This window comes from Genypterus blacodes, unplaced genomic scaffold (genome assembly GCF_046128005.1).
Source record: "Genypterus blacodes isolate CSIRO-AG114 ecotype Tasmania unplaced genomic scaffold, CSIRO-AGI_Gbla_v1 ptg000067l_1, whole genome shotgun sequence".
In the NCBI taxonomy this organism is placed as follows: domain Eukaryota; kingdom Metazoa; phylum Chordata; class Actinopteri; order Ophidiiformes; family Ophidiidae; genus Genypterus; species Genypterus blacodes.
The window spans coordinates 3163407-3187232 of record NW_027466879.1 but is presented as its reverse complement, the minus strand read 5'-3'; the positions used below and the strand labels follow the sequence as shown (position 1 = coordinate 3187232).

The 23826-nt window shown below is 41.3% G+C and overlaps 1 protein-coding gene across 1 annotated transcript; it reads right to left on the bottom strand.

Moving 5' to 3' along the window:
* Positions 1 to 2773: 2773 nt before the first annotated feature.
* kif18a (kinesin family member 18A) lies at positions 2774 to 23773 on the bottom strand. The gene is made up of 18 exons (XM_076155848.1): positions 23645 to 23773; positions 22406 to 22747; positions 21757 to 21914; positions 21224 to 21328; positions 20785 to 20895; positions 19437 to 19634; positions 17033 to 17209; positions 16802 to 16876; positions 16571 to 16671; positions 14762 to 14924; positions 13310 to 13474; positions 12320 to 12441; positions 11885 to 12174; positions 10598 to 10654; positions 6207 to 6579; positions 4738 to 4830; positions 4451 to 4548; positions 2774 to 3451 (listed from the first exon to the last, which is right to left on the bottom strand). The coding sequence occupies exons 2-18, from the start codon at positions 22713 to 22715 to the stop codon at positions 3315 to 3317; spliced, it is 2733 nt and encodes a 910-aa protein (XP_076011963.1). The 5' UTR covers positions 22716 to 22747; positions 23645 to 23773; the 3' UTR covers positions 2774 to 3314.
* Positions 23774 to 23826: the final 53 nt, after the last annotated feature.

The following is a 23826-nucleotide window of genomic DNA, read 5'->3' as shown; positions in this document are numbered from 1 at the left end:
TGGTTGTGGTAACGATCGTCGTTACAGCGATTGGAGTCCCCAGTGGTCAGGTGTGGATGATGATTATGATGATGATGTCGTTGGGGTTCCCCTTTCTGTTGTAACCATGTTTGTAAGGGGCTGAATGGTTGTTACTTTGACAAACAACTAACTTTTGGTTGTACCATGTCCAAAGCTCTAAAGGTAATGTCAAAATGTGACTGTTGGTATTATAGCGCCACCATCAGGTCAACTAATGTTTCACTTTTACACAAGTAGTGAGTGCAAATGTCATCATGTCTGTCTGTCTAAGCTTTATGTACACATTAAAGCAGTAGTTTCCAAATCCTGAAGACAGATAATAGAGAGTACAGAGACCAAGCTGGAGGTTTTGTCAAATCTGAGCCAGGTCTGACAAAACTCAGTGGACGGGTGTGTAAGAAGCCATTACATTTTGGTGGCGATCCAGGTCCAGGAACTATAATAACAAATACTTAACATTGTGTGCTACGGCATTATTCTATTTAATTATTTGTTTTCCAATTTATTCTAAAAATAATACCACTTGATTTGTTTCAATCTGAAAGAAATCAAATATAATTATCCCTGATTAACACACACACACACACCCCTGATGAGCTAATCAGGTGTAGAGATGGAAATGGAAAGTTATGATCATTATTGTTCCATCTTTTGAAAGGGAGCAGGTATATAGGAGCAAGGAGGAGAAGCGTCGCTCCATCACATCACAGCAGCCATCTGAGGTGTTTAGAACATGGACTCACGATGCCTCCTGGACGTCTCCCTCGGGAGATGTTCCAGGCCCGTCCAACTGGGAGGAGACCACAAGACAGACCCTGAATATGTCGGAAGGATTATAGGTCTCGTCTGGCCTGGGAATATGTTGGGATCCCCCGAGGGAAGAGCCAGAGAGCGTGGCCGGGTGTAGGGACATCTTGGCTTGTTTGCTACGCTGGCTGCCTCTGCAACTCAGGAGTCAGATAACAGTGGAAAATGGACGATGACTCTAGCTGGGTTTCCCTCTTTAGGCTTGTATATTAGTAGAACACAATACATTTAATCTGAGCTCGTTCAGCCTGGGCAGAGGTATGAGTGTCTAGTTTAGTGTTCGCTTCAACTCGGCTCATATCACAGTCAACTATCAACACTGGAATGTGTCCACACTACTAAGTAACCACGAGAGGAGCAGAGGTGAAACAACAGCATGTCAGTGTGGTTTAGTGCTAAAAGGAGTCGGTGATGATCGGTGATCAGTAATAACCGGCAATCCCACAGATGTCAGGTTGCTTTAAGATGTCAGGTTGTCTAATTAGACAGGGGACCAAAAGTTCACAGTTGTGACGTGTGTCTTTGTGGGAGTGGAGCCGAGTGTAGGCATGTGTGCATATGCTTATATTTATGTGTGGTCGTCAAGTGTTTCTGCTGCTGCTGGTGACGGTGGGAAACAGAGTCTAAACCACGCCCCTCACTTCATCCAGTATAAGTCACGTTTCATCAATCAATAAGGTGATTAATGGCATCAATCCTTCATGTGCCTGAGAGTATTGTCGGGGCACAGCAGGTTCAAATTTGGAAAAGCTTCAGAGGTCACAAGAACACAGATTCCTTCTTTACCAACCTGGTGTGTTATTTGTTTGAAAAGTGCTCACTCCTGCCTTTGATCCTGGAATAATAATAATAATTATAATAATAATAATATTTAAACAAATCCAATTAAAATGAATGAACTCCAGCTACGTGACATTTACAGCTACATGTAGCAGTTCAATGGCACTCGTGTGAAAGTGCTATGTCTTAAAGGGGAAACGCCATTAAAGTCAGTGTGATATTTGCTAAACAACTTTGTGACGCATTTGCACCAAGGTATTTTTTTCCAACGAATCACAACACATAACATGTAACGTCTCTCAGGGAGACAAGATAAAACAATGGGTCCGACATGATCTGAGATTCTACCTGCAGTTGCTAAGCAACATCCACCTCCAACCTCTCAATCTGTCCCATTGGTCAGCAGGAAAAACGCACAAGGCGCCCCATTGGCTGAGAGAAAGTTAATAAACTTTAGCCAAGACCTGCCTCCCTGTGTGTGTGCGCACACACACACACACACACACACACACACACACACACAGAGAATGAAGAGATTCTTGTGAATGAGAGCATGAGAGGGTGTCAGTGCTTGCGCAGTACAGTGCTGATATATGCATTGAGCTCCTGAGCTAAAAATAAAGATCACACTGAATGCTGTGCCACTGAAAGTTGCAAGGCTGAATTCAAAGTGACAAGTCTAGTTCTCTCCAGACAGAGCGATGAGGTCCCACCCTCTGCATACATACAGGAGGTATTTTTTGACATTCATTTTTAGCACAGAATTCTAATAAAAGCTCGGGCGAGTGATTCTTCACATTCAATCAACCTAACATGCCATATGAGAACACTATAAATATCTTTCAGACAGCAGATGACACTGACGTAGGAGATGAAATTGAAGATCCGAGTGTTTTCTTTGTTATCTTAGTCATTTTGGACATCCTTGGACTGAAGGCTGAGGATGACCCCCTGTTCTGAATGATGATATAATTACTGTACACAATCCTTAAGCAGCACTGAATGAAAACAGTGATTAATTTCCTTTTCCCAAATGTGCTTTTCTGAGGTAACTCCAGTTTCACCCGGAACATCTTGGCACTCAAATGTCAACGTGAGCCACATTCAGACCCAATGAAGCCGATGTTATATGTAATAAAAGATTTATTCATTGAAAAACAGACATAAATGGTTAGAATCAGTTTATGATGAACTATCTGCAGTAGAATCCTGTCTTCTTCTCTGTACAAGGAAACATTCAACCCAGAAATAAAATTCCTAAAACTGAATCTGTTTTGCTGGGATGCCTCTTTTTGAGTGCAACCAAAGACATTAGCTGCCCTTAGGAAATACGACCACCAGCCAAAGAGTACCCTGCTTCAAATGAGCATCCAAAGTCCTGTACATCATGGATTCAGAACATAGAACCTTCTCTACCTCACCACTGAGCTTTAAACCAAAAGGTCAGCTAAAACCAGATTAAACTCATCCTCCAACTATTATATAAAGTCTAAAACACAATCAGATAAGATCATGAATGTTTAGATGTGCACAGATGTGATGTTGCTAATAGATAAGTGTTTTTTTAAGTCACTGCATTAAACAAGACAGCGTTCTGTATGACAAACCTGCAATATTGGCCACAAACTCCTTTATCCAGGAATTGGCAGAAAACACTTGTGATGTGTGGCGAATGACATCGTCCGTAAATGTATGGGATTGCCGTCCTACATCCGCTTGGCCACTCGCTTCAGCTGCTGTGAGGTCTTATAGAAAATGGATCTGGGCTTTTGAGCTTCGAGTAGGTTGAGGTTCCCTTCAGAGACGCTCCTAACGACTCTGCGGGCTTTGTTCTCGTCTGATCCTGGAGACACACAGCAGACGTCATGAGTATACAGAGCACAGTGTAGATAGACAACAGGCCTAGTCTTCTGTTTGCTTCCATACTTAAACCTACAGACATAGTCTGAATATTTTCTCCAGGCACTTCATGGCTTCAGGTCTTTACATCGTCTTCATACTCTCAGGTAGAGAAATCATTCAAGCATCATTCAGGCCTTCAGTCGTCTCTATCTCAACACGTTTTTAAAGTCAAAATTGCAAGCTGATTGGCTGAGTGCCAGGCTCTCAGCCAATCAGCTTCAACTTGCCTCCGCTCTAACAAGACACAATACACACACACACACACACACACACAGAGAAGGCTGAAAAATCTTTAAAATCTGAAGGATTTTAAAGTCACGACATCTGAAGAACCGTTAAAATATTTGACCTGAGGCTTCTTATTCTGCAATCTAGGGCCGCTGCTTTGGCTGGACGACCAAAGATTGCATCACGATTCCCTGAGAGTTCACATTAGTCTGCAACAGTGTGTCTTTAGATGACGCCACCTATCTGTCAACACTGTCTACTGCAGCTACCACACAAACGCTTATTCTATCTCCTTAATACCAATAAGACTTAAATAATAGGACTTCTTTCATTACTCGGTGTCTTTATTTTCTGCCTATAAATGTTGTATCTAGGTGATTTGTGTCTCCGTGACGACACCATAACACTCTGTAACCCAGTCCATCTTTATGAATCCATAATGTTCCGTTTGCGTCGACTGTACACATATTCTGGCTCGTCAACGTTGATGCTACCCAAAGCATTTATGTGATTCATGTGAGCATTCAAGGTAACAATGCTTCCCAATGTGCCTTGCTATGCCGGCACTGAGGCTTCCTCTATTTCCATTTATGCTAAGAGTTAGGTTTGCCTGTGTTTCCAGAGGCCTTGGGGATGTTTTTGTGCAAAAATTGTGACTTGACATGAACTGCATTTTATTTTGCTGTGCGTTTCTCCCCGCGTTGACACATACCAGCAAAGCGATGCACCCTGAGTGGTCTCCTTTCCACTGAAGGGTCTTTCTTTATGCGCTTAGCTGAAGGGCCCTGTGGCACGTCATCCCTCAGGCCTCTGCACAGAATGACAGAGATGGGGAAAGATCAATGAAGAAAATCCAACATCAGTTCCACAAATTCTATAACTGGATTCCATTCTGACAACACTCTTAAGTCTCTGCCCCAAAAATAACTTCAATGACTCTTCACATTTGGGAGATAAATAAATAAGCAGAATGGAGCAGCAGCTGATGGGGCAGCTTACCTGTTGAATATACGCTTCCCCTGCGCAGCGGATGTCATTTCCATGTAGGAAGGCTTAGCACGTCTCACCTCCAGTAAGGACGGAATCTGTGGTCTGTGGAGCAAAACTTCATGTTAAAGTCAATTTGCCACTGTTTTCAAACAAAAGCTTGTGCGTGGCAGGAGGTGTGTGTTCACATGTTGTCACTTGTTGTCAAGGCTTCTTCTTCATGCACCTGCATTCACACATTTGTTTATGCAAACTTGGTTGTCTCTCAGATACTTAACCAGCACATTCTTTTCATTGTATGTGCTGGTGTGAAACGTGCACCCTGTGTTTGTGCACGCACGCACACACAAACGCACCACACAAACGCCGCACAAACGCAATCACAAATGCACGCACCACACACACACACACACACACACACACACACACACACACACACACACACACACACACACACACACACACACACACACACACACACACACACACACACACACACACACACACACACACACACACACACACACACACACACACACACACAGTTTAAAAATTCTTCTAACCGACACTCGGGTTGCACTGCAGTCCTAAATGACTCAGTGATCACAGGGGTACACAGTATTGTCACTGCGGCCTGTAGCAGGTAAGTGGCTCTTGTTTGGGTGTGTATGAAGCTGATATAAACTACAGTTAATGCAGTCTGGGCTCTCATCTTTCACTTTTGCAACAGGAGCATAATTACTCCACAGCCGTTCCATAAATCAACCTCTAATGACTGTACTTACACAGATGAGAAGCCCGGAATGCTCACATTCCACAGGATATCAATAATTACATACGTGTTACACTTATTGGTGCGGCTAAAACACACAGCAATTAATCAGTCAGAAATGTCAAATGGCAGCAAACACTTGGAATTGAAAGCTATAGTGAAAGTTATTATTTGATCATATTCTGGCCAAGACTTTGTTGAGCTACGTGTGTGTGTGTGTGTGTTTCACACCCTGTAACCGAGTCCCACTGGCATCTCCAGAAAAGCAGTAGGTGTATCAAAGTATTTGTTTACAACTATTTCCAGGTAGAGAGAGAGAGAGAGAGAGAGAGAGAGAGAGAGGCAGTGTTATATGGAGCAGATTGCACAATGCATCTAGATTTAGAGCATTCCAAGCCACATGTGGTGCTGCACCACCTGGTTCAGAGCAGTGGGCACAGTCTGAAGCCCTGAACATTGCTGCCCTACATCCCACTGACTTTTACAGGGAAGACATTTATTCTCAAATCTCAAGTTGGTTCAGTGTGTGTGTGTACAGAAGTCAGGGGGCTTTTAGATTGTGTTTGCCTATATCAGAATGTACAGGGGCAATTAGAGTTGGCCATTATGTATTTTGTGTTCATGGCTCCAACATAAACAGCTTGTTGCTATGAAATACACAATACATTTATGGAACTTGTGCTTACAATGAATAGTAACATTCTCTCACCTCTTGGCAGGACTTTGGTTCCCCCCGTTGGTGCCGGCTGGATGGGCTTGAAGAACAGAGGGGTGTGTGGAGTGTGATGGTTGACAGGGGCTGCCACTGTCTATGATGATGGTTGCGTTAGTTGCAGTTTGATCTTCATTGTCTTGGAAATCAAAGGTCATGTTGGGATCGCAGGCGATGACGGAGCTCGGTGGCAGGGTAAAAATATTGTTTTGGACAGGTTCTGTTGTGCTCTGGAGTGGAAGCATGCCCTCCTCACAGGTTTGGGCCTGGCCGGTGTTTTTGGGACTTTGTGGCAGTGACATAGACAGATTTCTTCGGACTGCTTTCCTGGGAGGTTCTTCCTTCTGCGCGTCGGTCTGACTTCCCCCACCTTAAAAACACAAACAATGTTTAACAAATAATAGTAAATGAAACAATAACCGGGTGACAGAGTTAGATCAGCGTTAGATCAGACACCGGGATCTCACCTGGCCTGGATTAAACAAATGCTGAGTGGTAAGAGCTCAAACACAGACAGCAGCATGGGAAGTCAGTCTGACTCGGAGCTAAATGCAGCAGTGTGCTCGTCGTCTTTAAGCACAATATCAATATCCCTCCCACCAATATTGCTCACAGGAGGACCCTCTGCTTCCTCTCCCATCTTACATTTATGAATGTTCCCTTTCTGGAACATTCCTAAATTGGCTGAGTTCTTATCTTCAGGAGAGAATGCATGACCTTAAAAACAAAATCAGCTGCCAATGTTAATCATGGCAAAGGATCAATATTGGAATGTGTATCGTGTTTTTGTGCCCGTATCAAATATTCCATTTCCACTCACTTATTTGTAGATTGTGAATGTATACACAGTGTTAGTGGCTTGGCTTAAGTGGAGAAAATGGCAGTATTTTAGAGCAAGAATCTGTCTTGTTGCCATTCCTGCTTCTAAGCTTTCACTCCACCGTAAAGCCCAAACAGTATAATAAGGGCAGCAGTGCATGATGGTCTGGGACGCATACCATGCAGCCACAATCTTGCATGCCATTCTCCTGTTCCTGTCACTCTCTTTTTGGGAACTGTTAAATAAGGGCACAGTGCCAAAAACACTGGAATACAAACACATACCTGCATAACACCACACTGCCTGGCATTCTATTTTGGAGAGATTTTGGAAATTGTGTTATATTTGGACCATTGCGCAGCCTTAGTTGCATATTAACTTGTGTGTGTGTGTGTTGCAGGATAGCATGTGGTTGAATCACGACACCTGCATTACATTCTAAAGAGCGTTTGACTCGTGGCATTTCCTGAGGGGGAGGTCTAAAAAAGGAAAAATGGCACATAAAGGACACGCAGACGGTAAACGCAAAGGTGAGTAACTGATCTGTACATTACCCTGAATACCAGTATGCAATATTTAACAAATGAGTCAGACCTCAGACAGCACGGCAGATGAGGGGGACAGTGATAAATAGCCCCTTTCTGTGGCAGAGGAGTTGTCCTTTGCAATAAATGGCGGCAGAGTTCCTTCAATCACATATTTTTGGCTTGTAGGGGATTAATACATGCATGAGTTGCTATTTCTGGTGGAGGCTGCACTGAATTAGGGTCGCCTGGTTGCTGCTGCCTGTTTTTTATAGTGCGCCTTTTCTGGTTGGTGGAGCAGGGGAGTTTACGTCTGTTGACGTTTTTCCCTGCCCTGCTGTGGATCTGCATTTTCATGAATGAAGCTCAAGAGGGATTGGGAGGGTTAGAAGCTGGAAAGACGGAGAGAAAAACAAACAGACAAAAGGAGACGGTGGGAGGGAAAGACAGCTAGACAGGGGGAGAAAAAAAAGCAGACAAACACATTTGAAGAAGAATGGACAGCAATAACCGAGGAAGGAAGAAAACCAGACAGAGACGGTGAGGGCTAGAGGACAGATTTAAGCCTGTAGTGAAAGACAGAGAACAGCACAAGCAGCCATGAATGTTTATGTGGACATCTAATCAATTATGAAACACGGCAGGTTTAAATGTACCTTCAAATGCTCCTTCAAAGTGATTAATTCTAAGTGACTTACCATTATTAACCATTCCATAAAGAGTTAATGCTCTTTCCAAATCCCAGCCCTCTCCAAATCTGATCAGATTTGATTGGTTTAGTAAGCTGCAGGGTGGAGCGATTTCTCATAACATGCTGCAGTGAGTGACTACCATTAAGAGGCGAGGAAGCAGCAGGAGGCTGACAAATAAACAGCGTCAGGACACGAGCGGGAGAGTTTGTCTGAATGCTAAATGCTACATTATGTGGAATATGTCAGTAATTAACCAGTCGTTAAGGATAATCACTGACAAAGCTATACAGATTGCACATGTGTGTGTGTACAATACATTGTAAGCATTAAAGTGAAATTATGCTGTGTGTGTGTGTGTTACTAAAGCCATAATTGAGTGGAAACAGAGTTTGATTTGATTATTATGTTTAGACAATTTGAATAATGGAATTATTCGATTAAAGCAACAATGCAAGAAGGATTATATGGATTTCTTCTTTTAAGATAAATGTTTTGGATTAGGCACTTTGGGGTATAACATTTCTGCAGCTAAAATGTAGTATTACTTTTATAATTCCATTTTAAGGACATGGGTAAAAACACTTTTGAAAGACTTAATAGAGTTAGTCTTATTTTGAATTTGTAAAGCACTACAGCAAGTCACTGACTGAAGTATTGTCTTTTAACTCATACACGATATTTACATACAAGTTCAAACTTCCACTGTGCTCCAATTAAGGCAATAGCACCATACAGCAAATGATATTGGCATAAATCCATATATGTTTACTAGTAACAGAAATAGGTAATTATTGACTGTAAATTATTAAAGCATGTCAACATCAAGCCACCACTGCACACACTCCCTCACCTTGCAGACTCACTGCACGTGAGATTACGCAACACCTCATGTAGATTCAGAGCAGAGTGGAATCCTGTTATTTCCTTCCATGCAAACAATCCTTGCCTTGACTGCAGGCAAATAATCAAAGTAAGAGTATAGTGTGCATGTAAGCGCAGGGAGGTTTCATGTTTAATAAAGACGCACACTTAGATCGATCCAGCCAACCTCAAAGTGATGCTACCTTGCCAACAAAACACACACACCATTTCCTCTGAAATAAGTTGAAACTGACAAAAGTAATTGGCACCCATAGGCCTTTTTGGGTCTCAATAATTCTGTCCAGATTCATTACTTTTATAATTTCAAATAATGTTACAACAAAGATCTAAAGTGTCAGTTTGAGTAAATACGCAATAAAGAATGTTGAATGCCAAGTTTCAACCTATTTCAGAGAGAGTTGTGTGTGTGTTTTGTTATTGGAATGGCACCAAAACCTTTGTTCTGTATACTTTGCGGCGTTGCGAGGGGTTGGATCCAGTCCCAGCCGTCATTGGCTGAGAGATAGACAACCTCTTTTGCACCGCAATTCTAAGTTTCCAATTCACCCAACCTGCACATTTTTAAGAGGCGAGAGGTGAAACGAGCACTCAAGAGGAAATCCGCACAGACACTAAGTGAGTGAACATGCAAACTCCACAGAAAGGTCCCAGTCAGATTCAAATCCAGGACTTCCTTGTTGTGAGGCGGCAATAGTAACCACCGCTCCACTTGCTATAATAAGTTGCAGGTTCTAAATTTAATAACCGAGGTGACAAATTCCCGACTGCTTTCATAGACCATCAGCATTCAACCGACTCCAGTCATCTGGTAGTGGCTTTTTTTTTTTTTTTTTTTACAATAACATTTCTCACAGAATGTTTGAGTAAAACGTGGACCACCTGCTGTAAATATCATTACAGTCAATTTTGAGAGCAATATTTCACAAAAGTTTTTTTTTTTTTTTTTTTGCTAAATTTCCCCAAAGGTTCCCCATGCGCACTTTTCCCTCTGTAAAAGTCGTCGGAGATCTCGCAACGTTTCATTACTGAACTTTGGGCTGGGACAGAATGTGGCACGATCGTAAATCAAATTATATTACATGTCTGATTTTTATTATTTTGGATATTACTTTTCTGAACCAGTCAATCCTGTCAGACAGACAGATAGAGACAGACAGGCTGTCCTTAGTGCAAGAACTGTAAAAACAAGCTCGGCTTCTGGGAAAATTTAGGAACAATTTCAACTTTATACAGCACACCCACAACATGACTGCATAATCTTCTGGCATCGTTGAATTAAATTTAGCATCATTTTTCAAAGTGCGTTTGCATAAGTGTGATGGATTATGTCAAAGGTGAAACTGAAAGACAGCAAATGAATGAATGAGTCATAGAGGTGGGGAGAGGGGGGCTGACAGGTACGCTGGGGTTTTAGATTAATGACTAGCAAAATATTCCCCATTTTGTTAGGGAGAGTGCAGGAAGAGTTACCTTGTTGGGATGGAGCACTGTTGCCAGATAGTGCTCTCTTTGTGTGCCGATCTGCACCTGAAAGTTAGAGAGAAAAGAGACACTTGAATTAAATTTAATATCCACTCCATATTTCAGACACTATTAAAATGACATAGACAGATAGAGACAGCGCTGCTAAAGCTTCACCCGTTTTAATAAGATAAAGTGTAGATACGTCAGCATCTGCAGCATGCAATTGTAGAATAATGAAGGGAGATTTCATAAAACTTGTTATTGTTCAGCAGCAACTAAAGTACATACCAAAGAAGCTTTACTCTTGCTCAAACAAACAAATGCATCCAAAGGTTAGATGTTGCCGAGAACCATCAAGTGGCTACCAAGTGTTTTTTTTGGGGCAGAAAACCAAGAAAAGAAATGAAAGGAGCCAAATGGAGAGAGAGAGAATCAGTCTCTGTTGTGCAATATTAGAGAAAGTCGTCAAAATGCCTAAATGTGATGCACATGTGACACTAAAAGGAAACACGACAGCTGGAATCTGATACAAAACCATTAATTTTCCTTTTATATATATTGTCGTTGGACCAAACCAAACGTCACGTAACTATTCAAACCTCCATTCGGGTTTGCAAGAAATGTCAAACTACACTGTATAAATGGATTTCAATGACAAGCAACCAAGACGTGCAAACTCCACAACAAAAGGAAGCAAGCGACCTGCCGTACACATGCACAGGTACACAGAGGTCACTGGCTGACAAATGATAGACACTGCCACAGTAATTGAGTATTGTTGGCCAGCTTTGGTTCATGCCCCACTGTCTGCCATGGCTTATACAGTATATCATGAGAGAGGGCCCTGACAGAAGTGCTGCCGCTGCTGTCATGCAGGTATGACAGTTAAAGTCCTACTGCAGTGGCTGTAACTTCAGTTTACAATATATCTGCTAAGTGAGAAGCCACTGAGTGCTACTTCTGAATCACAAACAGCATCAAGTTGATTGTATTTTACCTCCAAAATTGTGACTTGGTTGCACCGAAGAATGGAGGCCCTGACAGAAGCTCCCGATGTCTTTCTGTGTGACTCACAGCTAGTTTGTACATTTCATAACCCTAACCCTATGGAGCCGTGTTGATGTGACTACAATGCTGAGGAAGTTGTCACTCCCATCTCTGTAATTAATACCGCATTTATTTACGGACATGTCCTGAAAACTAAACCCTAGAAACCAACAAAAGATTCCTCAATGTATGACAAATATCAAAAAATATGAGAACAAATGGGATGTAGAGGGTATCATGACTCACTGCAGGGGCTGCTCTGGTGGTAGAGCAGATGTGAGAAAGTCAGGACATGTGCCAAGTCGCTGTGAAGCACAGACCCTCCTGCCTCATTTGTTTCCTGTGGTCCCTCTCCAGTCCCGTCACCTTTCACATGTTGGCCTACACCTTCCAGGTCTGCCCAGACAACACCCCTCTCCCTCAGCACAAGGTGCTCCAGCGCATGGCTCTCCCCCCTGTCTTCTGGTGCCATCAGTCCAGCCCCATGCAACGCAGAGTAGTGCCGACTGTAAGCAGGCAGCAGGATGTTCATCATTCTAAGATCAATCAGAAAAAGAATTGAAAAATGATTATTTTCTGAATAAATGCACTGAATGTGACATGAAATGCAGTTTCTTCAGTTTTAACAAATAATTATTTACTTGATTCAAGGATAATTCATTACATTTACTGTCAACCTACTTCTGCATGCGCTTGTTCTCCTGATCCTGCAGCGCAGCAAGCACGACCATCTGCTTGATGTGCTGTTTGAGATCGTTTACCTGTAGCTCCAGTCTATGGCAACGTAGGTCCTTATCCAATACCTGAACAGGAAGGAGGAGTGAGATCAGATGGAGAAGAAATGCTGCAGCTATAGAGACTGTGATGTAAAATGGCGAATTAGGAATTTAGATGGCAGAAGGAGGAGAGAGCAACAAGGTAGCTGAGGGAAAGTTCTGTTTTCAGCTACGTTTCCTCTGAAAAGCTGTCAGCTCTGGGTAAAGGGAAAAAAAGAACTCTGACGTCAAGGAACTACGAAACAACAGCAGAGAGAACATTTGACTGGTGGGTGCGTCATAGTTCTGGGTCAGTTCCTGGAAGAAAGGATAAAGAAAAAAATAACATGGACATGGTTTTAGGTAACTGGCTGCTGTGTGAGGGATGAGTAAAGGGTATTGATTTATTCTCTTCAGTGATCCACGAGTGAGCTGGAGAAATAAAATGAGCATGGGTCTAATTGCTGGGCGAACAGATGGGAAGAAAACAAAGGTTGTCATGACACTAGTGGAGACACAGCCTACCTTCCAAAATAAACAAACAAACAAAAAACACCAAGTCATGAATTTGGACAGATCTCATTGTTGTGAAGGTTTTTCTCTGTTTGTAATCATGGTCATTGTCTTATTGCAGGAAATCTTGTTTTTACCGTTACAGCATATGTTTCATGTTTCCAGAGTTACAATTAATTACCAGGAATGAAAAAGAATTTAGATGAGCTAAAAATTAGGCTGCAATAACCTCAACTGCCTGGATAAGACTTTGTAGCATATTTATAATATTCTAATTATATACACACACACACACACACACACACTCACACACCCATGCTCATACACAAATAAATACATATAATTTTCTTAAATGAATTAAGTATATTGAAAACATTGTCCCCTCTAACAGAATGCTACTGACCTCTGAGCTCTGATCATTCGACTTCAGCAGCTTCATCTCGTTCTCTACGCGGTGAAGCCAGTTGTCGTTGTCCACAAATCGTATTTTTGCCTCCTTCAAACGCTTGCAGATGTGCTGCTGCTGTGTGCGTAAACTGGCGATCTTCCGCTCGTACTTACAAGTGGCCTTTCAGAAACAACAAAACAAATGACAGTCAGTGTGTGAAACACTGTCAAAGTGTTAGTTGTAGTATGATGCAATGGTGCAACCTAAATAATAGTAATTATGATAAGTAGTTTATTGTATCATCATAGCTGGAAGAAACAATACACATGTCCAAAAATGTATTCATTGAAGAGGGAAAGTTTAAAACTTTGAGCATTTGTTCAGAATTCAGTATTACATTTCCAGTATTTTAATCTTAAAATAATCTCTTCTATGCTTAATACATGTAATCAAGTGGACATGTGGACTGTGGTCTCAGAGCGTTTACAATACATCAAATTTATCCCCATATGTCTGTCGGAGGCTCAGAGTTCACAATGAAGCATAAAAACCAGGGCTGACGTAAATGCTTCACAACTTTGTTGCCATGGCAGTCAATGCCCAAATCAGTTTTCAGCTGCTCCCCTTCTCCCTCAAGGTTCTCTTGGCTTCATGGGTGAAACAAATGTTGATGTACATGATGTACACGCACGGAGATAGCACACTCAACTGTTTATATTCAACATTAAATGATACACACATATTAGTCTGTGTGCAGCAGATTTTGCTGACATTTTTGTTTAATTCTAGCAGGATTTTTCAGTGTTAATATTGTTTATAACATCACTGTCATGGTAGCAATAATTGTATATATTAGAGTGGGGGGTGGTGTGAGTGTGTCTTTGCTGTTATAATCTCAATGTGATTCATCATTTAAACAGGGATTATGGCAGAAACTTTCACTTTAGGTGAAGGGAAGGGTTGTTCTAAGGAATAGTAGGTGTTTTTTGTAATCTTCGCACATTAAAAATGGGGATATAAACAGGGATTATGCTGAACATCGTCATTTCATTCCTTGGAGGTCAAGCGAGAAGAAACATTGGGAGGGCAATTAAAACCCCTAACACATGTCAGATTTCCCCATACATGCCAATTCCAGCATGATAGATTTCATAAAGTTACACTTTTTGGATGCAGGCCCTCCAAATATTCCAGCCTCTCTAACGATCTGACAGGCGCTTTACAAGAAGAATACTGTGGCATTAATGAAAGTTGCTAGCTGAGTTTAAAGCAAATATTCCCCCCAGGGTTTGTGATCAGATTCCCCCTAACCCACACATTACCACTTACCTGCTACCAGTAACTAAATGCAGATGCAAGGCTAAAATAACTATGAAGAACAGAGAACAAGTGAAACGATGACTCAGCAGTTGTGGCTTGTTTCCAGGGATGAAGGAATCTGTGCATAGCAGCATAAGCATCAGTTACCTTCTCAGTCTTTTCTTTGGCACAGAAACATTGGACCTGCAGGTAGTCCTCCTCGCTGTAGCGCTGGCGCAGCTCATTCTCCTTCAGTTGTCTCTCCAGATCCAGCTGTTCTCTCCTGATTTCTGCCCGGCTAGAGAAGATTCGCTGCAGAGCTTCGGACACCCTAGAGAGAGAAAAGAGTGCTGTTCAAATACCACAGCCTTCACCACACTACCCTCGCCTTTCTTACTGGCCTTAAAAAAGCTGCATTAGGAAATTTGAGCGTCATAGTAGATGAATCGATTGAAGACCGTTTTGAGGATTTATTAACAATGACACTTTCATTTCATAATCTCAAAGTGGTGACTCAAATGTAAACAAGAGCTCTACAACCAAGAAAAAATTTAATAACATTTAAAACCTGAGAGACAGGTATATTATTAATGGGGAAACACAAGTTACCTCAAAAGAAATGTCAAGTTCTCATCAGTGGTGCTTGTAAAAAAGGAATCGGCACAAAGATTCTACCGAAGGGTGAAGTCAACCAAAGACTCCTTCTACAATTGTTAAGTCTACACAAAAAGCTTAAAAAGATGATATAACACCAGCTTTACAAAAAAAAAAAAAGCAGATTCGGGGATTGAGGACAGATGTGATTTGAGGCGTCACATGTATCAAATCTCCACATAAGCAGAGAAGCAGCATTTACTGTGGCAAAGGCTCTCACAAATGTCTGCTTTGTGTATTAAGCCTAAAAAGTCCACCAATTGTTTCTAAATAGTTTTTGTTGTTTTTAAATGATTTTACTCTGGTTATCATTAAAATGAAAACTGACAATGTGAAAATAAGTCAAATAATCACATCAGATATTTGAAGATTAAGATGATTGAAATCATTTTGTCAGATAGGAATCTGTTACATTACAGGCCTTCAGTAGTTCAGGATGGGATGATGGCATTGAATGCATTTAGGAGATTGGACGTGATTGTCTGGTAAAGTCTAAGCCAGAGGAGACAGGCGAGGAGGCATGCAGGTAAATAAGACTGGAGAGCTGTCGTTGAAATGTGACTGCACTCTTCAATGTAACCCCAGTGACGTAGGAGACGTTGTGGCCTTGCTAGACTGCTGAATTTTTAATAGTGTGAGAAGCGTGCAGTCTCTCTTTTGAGCTTCTCACTGTGCGAGTTGTGAATTCTGATGCCAGTGAATGAAATGTGTGGGAGTGAGACTCATTCAGCTTTTCCATTCCCCCGCCCCAACATGAGTACTCCGACAGATGCCACTGTATGCCTTCAACAGGACTCCATGGGCTCATGTATGATATGCATAATACAACATCAAAAATAAACTATCACATGCACAGTCCATACCTATACACCTCTAAATGTACTCCTCGTATAATACAAAATGTAGTGAATGATTCTTAAACAATACCAACATCTTGAAGAAGGCTTCGATAGAGGTCGGAGGGATGATTTGTATAAAGTTTACACTGAGTCAGACAGATAACTGAATTGTGTCCATTGAAACTGGTGTAACATCACCAATAAACCACACGCCATAACATTCTGCAGGGATGCTTAGTTTGGTTGGAATTGCACAGTGTGTGCAGGACAAGAGTTATGGCCGTTTATTTCATATAGGCCACAGCTAAAACATGCACAGGAAATAGGTAAGAAATATCTTTTAAATGAAAGTTTCAGGCTCATCCAAATACATTATATTCCTAATCTGGATACATCCTGAAACAAGAAATCACATAAAATCTAACTTGTCCATGATATGTAGACCAAATGTTAAGTGGTTTATGCAGTAATCATAAACGCTTACCTTTTGCACTCTTCTTGATTCTGCGAAGGAATCACGCTCAGAGCTCCAGGCACCTTGTTCCTCTCTTCACATTCTTTCAGTTTCTGCTTCAACTGTAGAATCTTTAGAAATTTGAAATAAAAATAAAAACACTAGTCAGTGACTGACAACTTTCCGCTGTTTTAAAAAGAAATGTTTGGAGACATGCAATGCAAACAATTCTACCCAGTAGCACTGGTAGCTTTGCATTACCTCTTGTCGTTGCTTTTCACATATCACTCCATACTGGCCGATGTGGCTGTCAAGGCTGACAACATTACTCTTCAGCTGAAAAATATTTAGGAAAATGTAGAGAAAGAGAGAACTTATCACCTTTTCATTTCCATTGGTTGAAATTGTTTGTGTAACAGTAATCCAAGCAGTCCAACGATTAGTTTACAATTTACCTTCACAGTAAACGCAACAAATTCAACATTGACTCACCAAAGTCTTGATCTCCTTGGCTCTGTTGGCATACTTCAGCGTGTTGTGGCTGTCATCGTATGACTTGGACGAGGGGCTAACATTGGCAATCATGACTGTCCTGCAGTTGCCTCCCAGGGAGTCTTTAAGTAGTCGTGTCAACTTGCTGTCCCTGTATGGTATGTGGGCTTTCTTACTCTGAAACAGAAGATACAAGTTCACATTAGTAAGACCATTGCATGTTCAGGAAAAGCGTACATGCATCAGAAAATGCAAAGAACAAATCAAACAAATGGTTCCAATGTATGAATAAAACCTGAGAGGTGTGCTTTAATATGTATTCTCCATAAGGTAATGCGCCAAAATAAGAGCTTTATTCAGCCTACACAATTTGTTGGAGTCTAAAAAACCCCAACAGGGAACAGAACTCAGTATGGAGAATGTATTTCAGTGTTAGCCAGATCTACAAAGCAGAAAACATCCACAACGCTGGTGTGCAGTCTGCAGCTGGTCTGAGAACACAGTTCAGCTTCTAATAAGGGCAAAGACAAGCTGCATCTGCTTTGGTGAGGCACAGTCTCATGAACTGTGGGATATATGAAAGTCACACAAAAGTTAAAGTAACATGGGAGTGTAAAATAATCTCTTCTGGGGTTCACAGCAGCATATGTGCGTCTCTCTGGACAGAACCTAAGCCTACATCTGGATTCAAAGATGTTAGTTAAAGTTCAGGTCAGGTTCCAAGCAGGACGCCTAGGAGTGCTGTGCCAGTTGTAATTCTACATTTAATCAGACCAGGAATTCTAACTTATTCTTTCAACGCCTATTGAAAAGAAACCCTCCTTTCATCAGAATTAAAATGATCATTTTAATTTTTTTGCTTTTACAATTTTGATCTTTCACCCAAACTCTGTCCCAGATCAAATGTAAAATGAGCCCCACAATAACAGCTGAGTGAATAGACTTGCACTAATGTGAATGGGAGAAGTCAGGAGGCCGCTAAATAACTAACAAAACAACAATGCTGGGTTCATCAGATATACCAATGTACACAATAACGCATACATATGAGGTTCTTGTACACTATCAGTTCCAGATAGTTCCCTGAAACCTTCCCGTCTACATGATGTTAAAAGTGAATCGTTCCCACTCTTCTGATCTCTCCTCTTCTGAACAACAGCATTGCTGACTGCAGCCACTATTTGCTTAGGAACAGGGTTGAACATGTCAACTGTTTGGACAGACAGAAACGTCTGCACTGAAGATTATCAGGACTTTACTTGACCTCAGTACGGTTGAACTTCTATTTTGTTGCCTCGGGTTCTTACTTTGCACTTAAGCATTTCTGCAAAGCTACGTATTCCATAAAAGGAGAAATCAATGCTTTCAAACTTGTCTACTGTGGCGAGTGTCTTTGAAAAGCTCCACTTTCATTGGTGGAAAACCCCACTTTTGTGTGGACAGAGGTCAGAAATTGCCAGAGAAGGATGCATGTACAAATGTATCTGATTTAGCGTGGACATGGCCTAAGGCTAACATGTTACAACAAAAAAATTGTGCGGCATGGCACAGAAGTGACATAGTGAACTAGATGAACAGTAGTAGCAGACATTCTTTTCATTCATGTGGATAGCGTGTCAGCTCAGACACAAGTGGGGGCATTCTTTCCTGTAAACAATGGCTACACCATGAATTCCTTGTCTGTCTACAGTAAACACTGGGACACCAACAAGCAGGGGTGACTGGGGTGTGGTGTTGTGGGCTGACAAGATTACGGGACAACGTTGAGTTACAAGTGCACAACTCAAGAGCCGTCGTTTACCGTATCGTGCCGACAACAGCGTCTAGGAAAGAGTAAGGTTTTGTCCTGAGAATGAAGTAACGCGGTGAAGATGGATCACATTTCAACACGGCAGTAGTACTTTGCACAGAATTTCCTAAATGCATGTGGCCTGCTTGCTCCTCATCTCCTGGGACTGGCGGGTAAAATGAGAAGACTGCCTGACAGGTTAATGTATGCAACTGGAATGAAATAATACCCAAATACTGAGTTACCTCTGCACGGCTCAGGCGGCTTCATATGGAGGACAAGTGCTTCGCTTTAAACTCCCTACAAACCTCACTTAAATTAGTCTAAACACGCGATTCAACATTATTTTGTATTAATCATCAATAAAATATGTACATAGAAATATGCTTTAACACAAAATACAAATAGTAGTAACAAATAAGCAATGTTTTTGATTGGAATTACATTTTAAATCAAATGACTGCATATTCCCAGCTTGTGTGTCTTTGTACGGACGTACTTGTGTTATCACTGTTTATAAATGTTTTGTGATTGTGAAAATGAGGGGAGACGACAACAACGACACAATAATAAAGTATAACAGTACACATGTTATCAACAGCTGTTTTAACTCACCTTGGAGTTAGCAAGAGCATTGATAACATTTCCAAGGGCCAGGAGTGAGCGATTGATGTTAGCGCCTTCCCGTAAACGTGCCCCTTTGGCGTTGGTGGCGCTGGCTCGCTCCGACCCTGCCAGATCAATCAGGCTCATTTTGGCAACACACACATTGGGATTGAGGCTGGCAGTTTTGTCCTGCTGCCTCAGATAAATCTAGAGCAAAGAGGAGCACACAGTGAATGTTGTGCATATGAAGCATATAGGTTCATATGGGGTCCAGGCTTTGCATCATGTTTACACTGAGACACAAGTAAAGTTTGAAAGAAGATTATTGTAAGTAAGTAAATACATTCACACTCCTCAGATGCAACCTGAGAGTGTGAACATTATGACCCCACGCCTACACAATCCATCAACTACCAAAAACTATTTCACATACACGTCTTATAGGGAGGTAACCAGCTTACCATTGCCAGGTTATTAAATTACAAAATACATTTAAAACAGCTTTGAGTGTTTACAATAGTAACAGCTAATAATTATAGCTTTAACTATTTGTTTTCCAGCACAGACGCTGACTGGACACATGACACAAACAGGACATACTGTATTTCTTGCTACCAAACACAAACAAAACAAAACAAAACATGATTTACTGACTGGTAGAATCACTGAATTCGTCAGACTGCAGAATTTCTTCAGTCTGGATTGTGAATCATAGACAGATTGCTGCACTGAATTTTTGTCCGGTCACACAAAACAAGGAATCTGTTTGTGGCAGCACTGCTAACTGAAGTCTCCTGGGTGAAAAGACCCACGTCACTCTGTGACGCCACACTGCTTCACTCCCAGAAGGCAGAAGAACTGACGTCACCACGCTGACAGAATTATGGGCAACAAATTGCAGTTTGATGAAAACGCAGAGGCGGTGCACGACAATCTCAGAATTACTTAGAAATTACACAATGGGTAGGATTTATGTTCTGTCTTTGAGACAAATGATTTATGAGATTTGTTTGAGAGAAACTGGCAGCACACATGAACACAGACAGCAGCAGACTGAAACCATCTCCTGTGCTGCATTCCCTGCTCCTCCTTCCTGTATGTCTCATAGGGCACCTCGGCCCAGGAACAAGTGGGACCAACATGCTTTGATCCAGACCGAAATTAATCCGCTAAATAAAACTTTCTTAGGAATGTTCACATCTGACCCACTGAGCTTGTTTGAGATTTCTAGGTTGTTGTCATTTTAATGATAGTATTTTGTGTTACTGTTGCTTTGGTGTCATGGCTTCGTGCTGTAACACAATCGCCCTCTGGGATTTATGTAAGACAGACAGAAGACAACATTTAACTAAAATACCTGAAATACAGCATGGGACCTGGAGGAGGTGGCGTTCATGTCAGTGGGGTGCTGTGTCCTGTTTCGATTACCAGAATCTAAAGCATCGAGAATGTGTGCTGCTGATTTGGGCTGTAAAGAAAGAAAGAGACAATTATGACATTTGGAATCACATAAGAAGCTGTAAATAATATCAGCGTTGGCAAAAATGGCAATAATTGTACATTAACAGAGAAATTCCATTTGATACTTTAGTTGGCTACACATCTTCTTCATCTGGCCAATAATAATTTCTGTAAATATGCTTGTGTTGCGCAAATAAAATCAATGTTATATCACATGTCATAAAAAAAACATATAACCTGGGCATAGACGGTTCTCTAAATGGCAGGAGTGTTTCTTTAAAGCCTGTAATACTGCATGTTGTGTGGCAGTGTGTATGATACACGGTATGACGCACCTGATGCAATGTGAGGCCTTGGACCACCACTCCTTTTGAACTGTCGTCTCTTACAGCAAGTGGACCTGCATTAGCCAGCAGGTCTCTAATCTGTTCATTGTAAACCTGAAAAAAAAGGCGACATGTATGACTACAAGCAGCGACATCCATGAAAGCACTGTCATTGATACGGTCAAGATAAAGCTTTCAGATCAGGTTTAGATCATATCAGGCAAGTGTGCTGAAACATAAATGAGATACACACAAAGATACACCGTACATGACAAAGGATGTATGAAACACTAGAGAATACTTTCCCATTCAACTCCAGCATCGCCTTTAGATAAAAGCCATGTGAATTAACGATCAAAGAACATCCTATAGCGTGTCAAAACTAACAATCCACTCTACACATTCTGAAATGAATGATGGCAGTTTTGATTTCCTTTAACAGAGAACAATCTAAAGAGAGATGATCAACCAAAATCTGAGATAAAGTCAGAAATGTGGATAAAGCAAAAAAATCCATAAAATGTTTTAATTCCAATATTCACCTCCAGGTATGAGAAGGCAACAGTAAACTCTTTCTCCTCCTTGGCATCATCCATGCGTTTGAACAGTTCTGTCATAGTGCGGTACATAACCCCGGGGTCGTCCTGGGAACCTAACATGGTGTGTGTCTTGCCTGCTCCAGTGGCTCCGTAGGCAAACACTATCATATTTGAAAAGAACACAAAATACTACCATATAATGTAGTTTGGGTAATGACAGCACCAATTACAATTGTGTCAATTAGAAATTTGTCATAACTTTGCAATAAGCATACTCCCTACAATATCAAACATTTGTACTGAGAATGATGGGATGATTTCCAATTAATTTACTTTGAGAACAGTTAATGTGGCTTTGTTTGTTCTTTGGGGAACAATTGAACATTTGTACATGATATCACAAAAGCATGTGGAAATATAATCATACTTTTCTAAACTTCCCGTCTTATACTGTTGTGGTAAAATAACAGGTCACCAAACAACCAAGGCCAAATATGGTCGCCCAAGTGTTTTAAAGAAGAATAACTTTGTGCAATATTGTCTAGACTGAGCATTTCTTCTACAGTGCCCCAGCTACCACCGAGATGGGACTGCCAACATATATGGCTGCCTTGAGAAGCTTTCACACAGTTTGTATCCATGACTCCCTTACCTGTGCAGTTGAACCCATTCATCACACTGTCCAGGATCCCTTTAGTAGTGTTCTCAAAGATATCAATTTGTGTAGAGTTCTCTCCAAAGACGTGGTCAAACACAAATTTAAGATCTTTGTTGGCCCTCTTGTTAATGTTCCGTCCTCGCCGTGACCCAAAACATGCCATCTGTTCTTCTTTGGGGTCAAATATAAGCATGTGGTTATCCACAACTTGGACCACATTTCTGTATTGGTCAGACTTTTCGCTGTCGTTGTCTGGCCTCACCCGGACCACCACCTTCACGTGGCTGCAGACATCGCTCGCCATCGTGGACCCTCTTCAGTCACTCTGGAGTGTTGCTGTAAAATACAAACACAGGGTTTGAGATAGAGTTCACGTATTAAAACAGCAAGCATTTTACAAACACACCAGCAGCTGGTGGAGGATTGCTTTATTTCGTATTTCTTTGGAATGTATTTAATACCAGTCGCCCTCAGCTTTGACAGATTTCAAGACAGTAACTGATATTGCTTCATGATCCTGAAGTACCTTCATATCCAGAAAGGTTATGACTGACTTAAACACAGCTTACACCACATTTGGTTCCAACATTAAACATCAGTGTAGGATGATGGCCAGAAGAGCCTTTTATGAAATCAGTTTAATGACCATATAAGCTGCTTTGGATCTTTATTCCCCCCATAAATGTAAATCTTTGGGATCATGGTGTTGTAGATTTTTTGTCGACCACCAAACGAGGCACGGAACACTTTAAAATTTGACTGATACCATGACAACACCCTGACAGTATCAAAACAAAAACCTTATAATCCTTATTACAAAGACATTATTCATTGCAGGGCTCTCGTATTTACATCATACTGGATTGTAGGGTGTATATAAGTGTATGGCAGGATATGTTTATAGTGTTATTGCCAACTTATTAATCATTGAACACGTTTAGCTGAACGGTTAACTATATTGCTCCTTTAAAATCACCCCGGAGTGACAATGTAGCTCAACACTGGAACGAAACTACTTGTGTGCAAGATAAATATAGCTAAGGAGATAAAAGTATATGCTATTCTAACCATGAAACGCCGGGATATGACAACAAAAAACAAAGCAACGACATCTTAGCCTTGGTAAGGAAACTCGGCTAGCTTCCGTACAGCTACAGTGCCCTAATGTACCGCAGCTTAAAGTAGCTTCGGCGGGTTTATGTTTAATACGCTGCTTTATTGTGTTTGTCTTACCTTTAACAAACAAAGGCCAACTATCACTTCATTGACGGAACACCGTTATTTTGTGGGGCAAATCCAGCTGTAACGGCTAGCGCGTTAGCTAAGTGAGATGACAAGCTAGCGCAAGCGCCAATATTTTCAAACCCCCACACGTTTCTTCTGTCGCTTTAGATTGGATGCAGCTCGACGGTGAT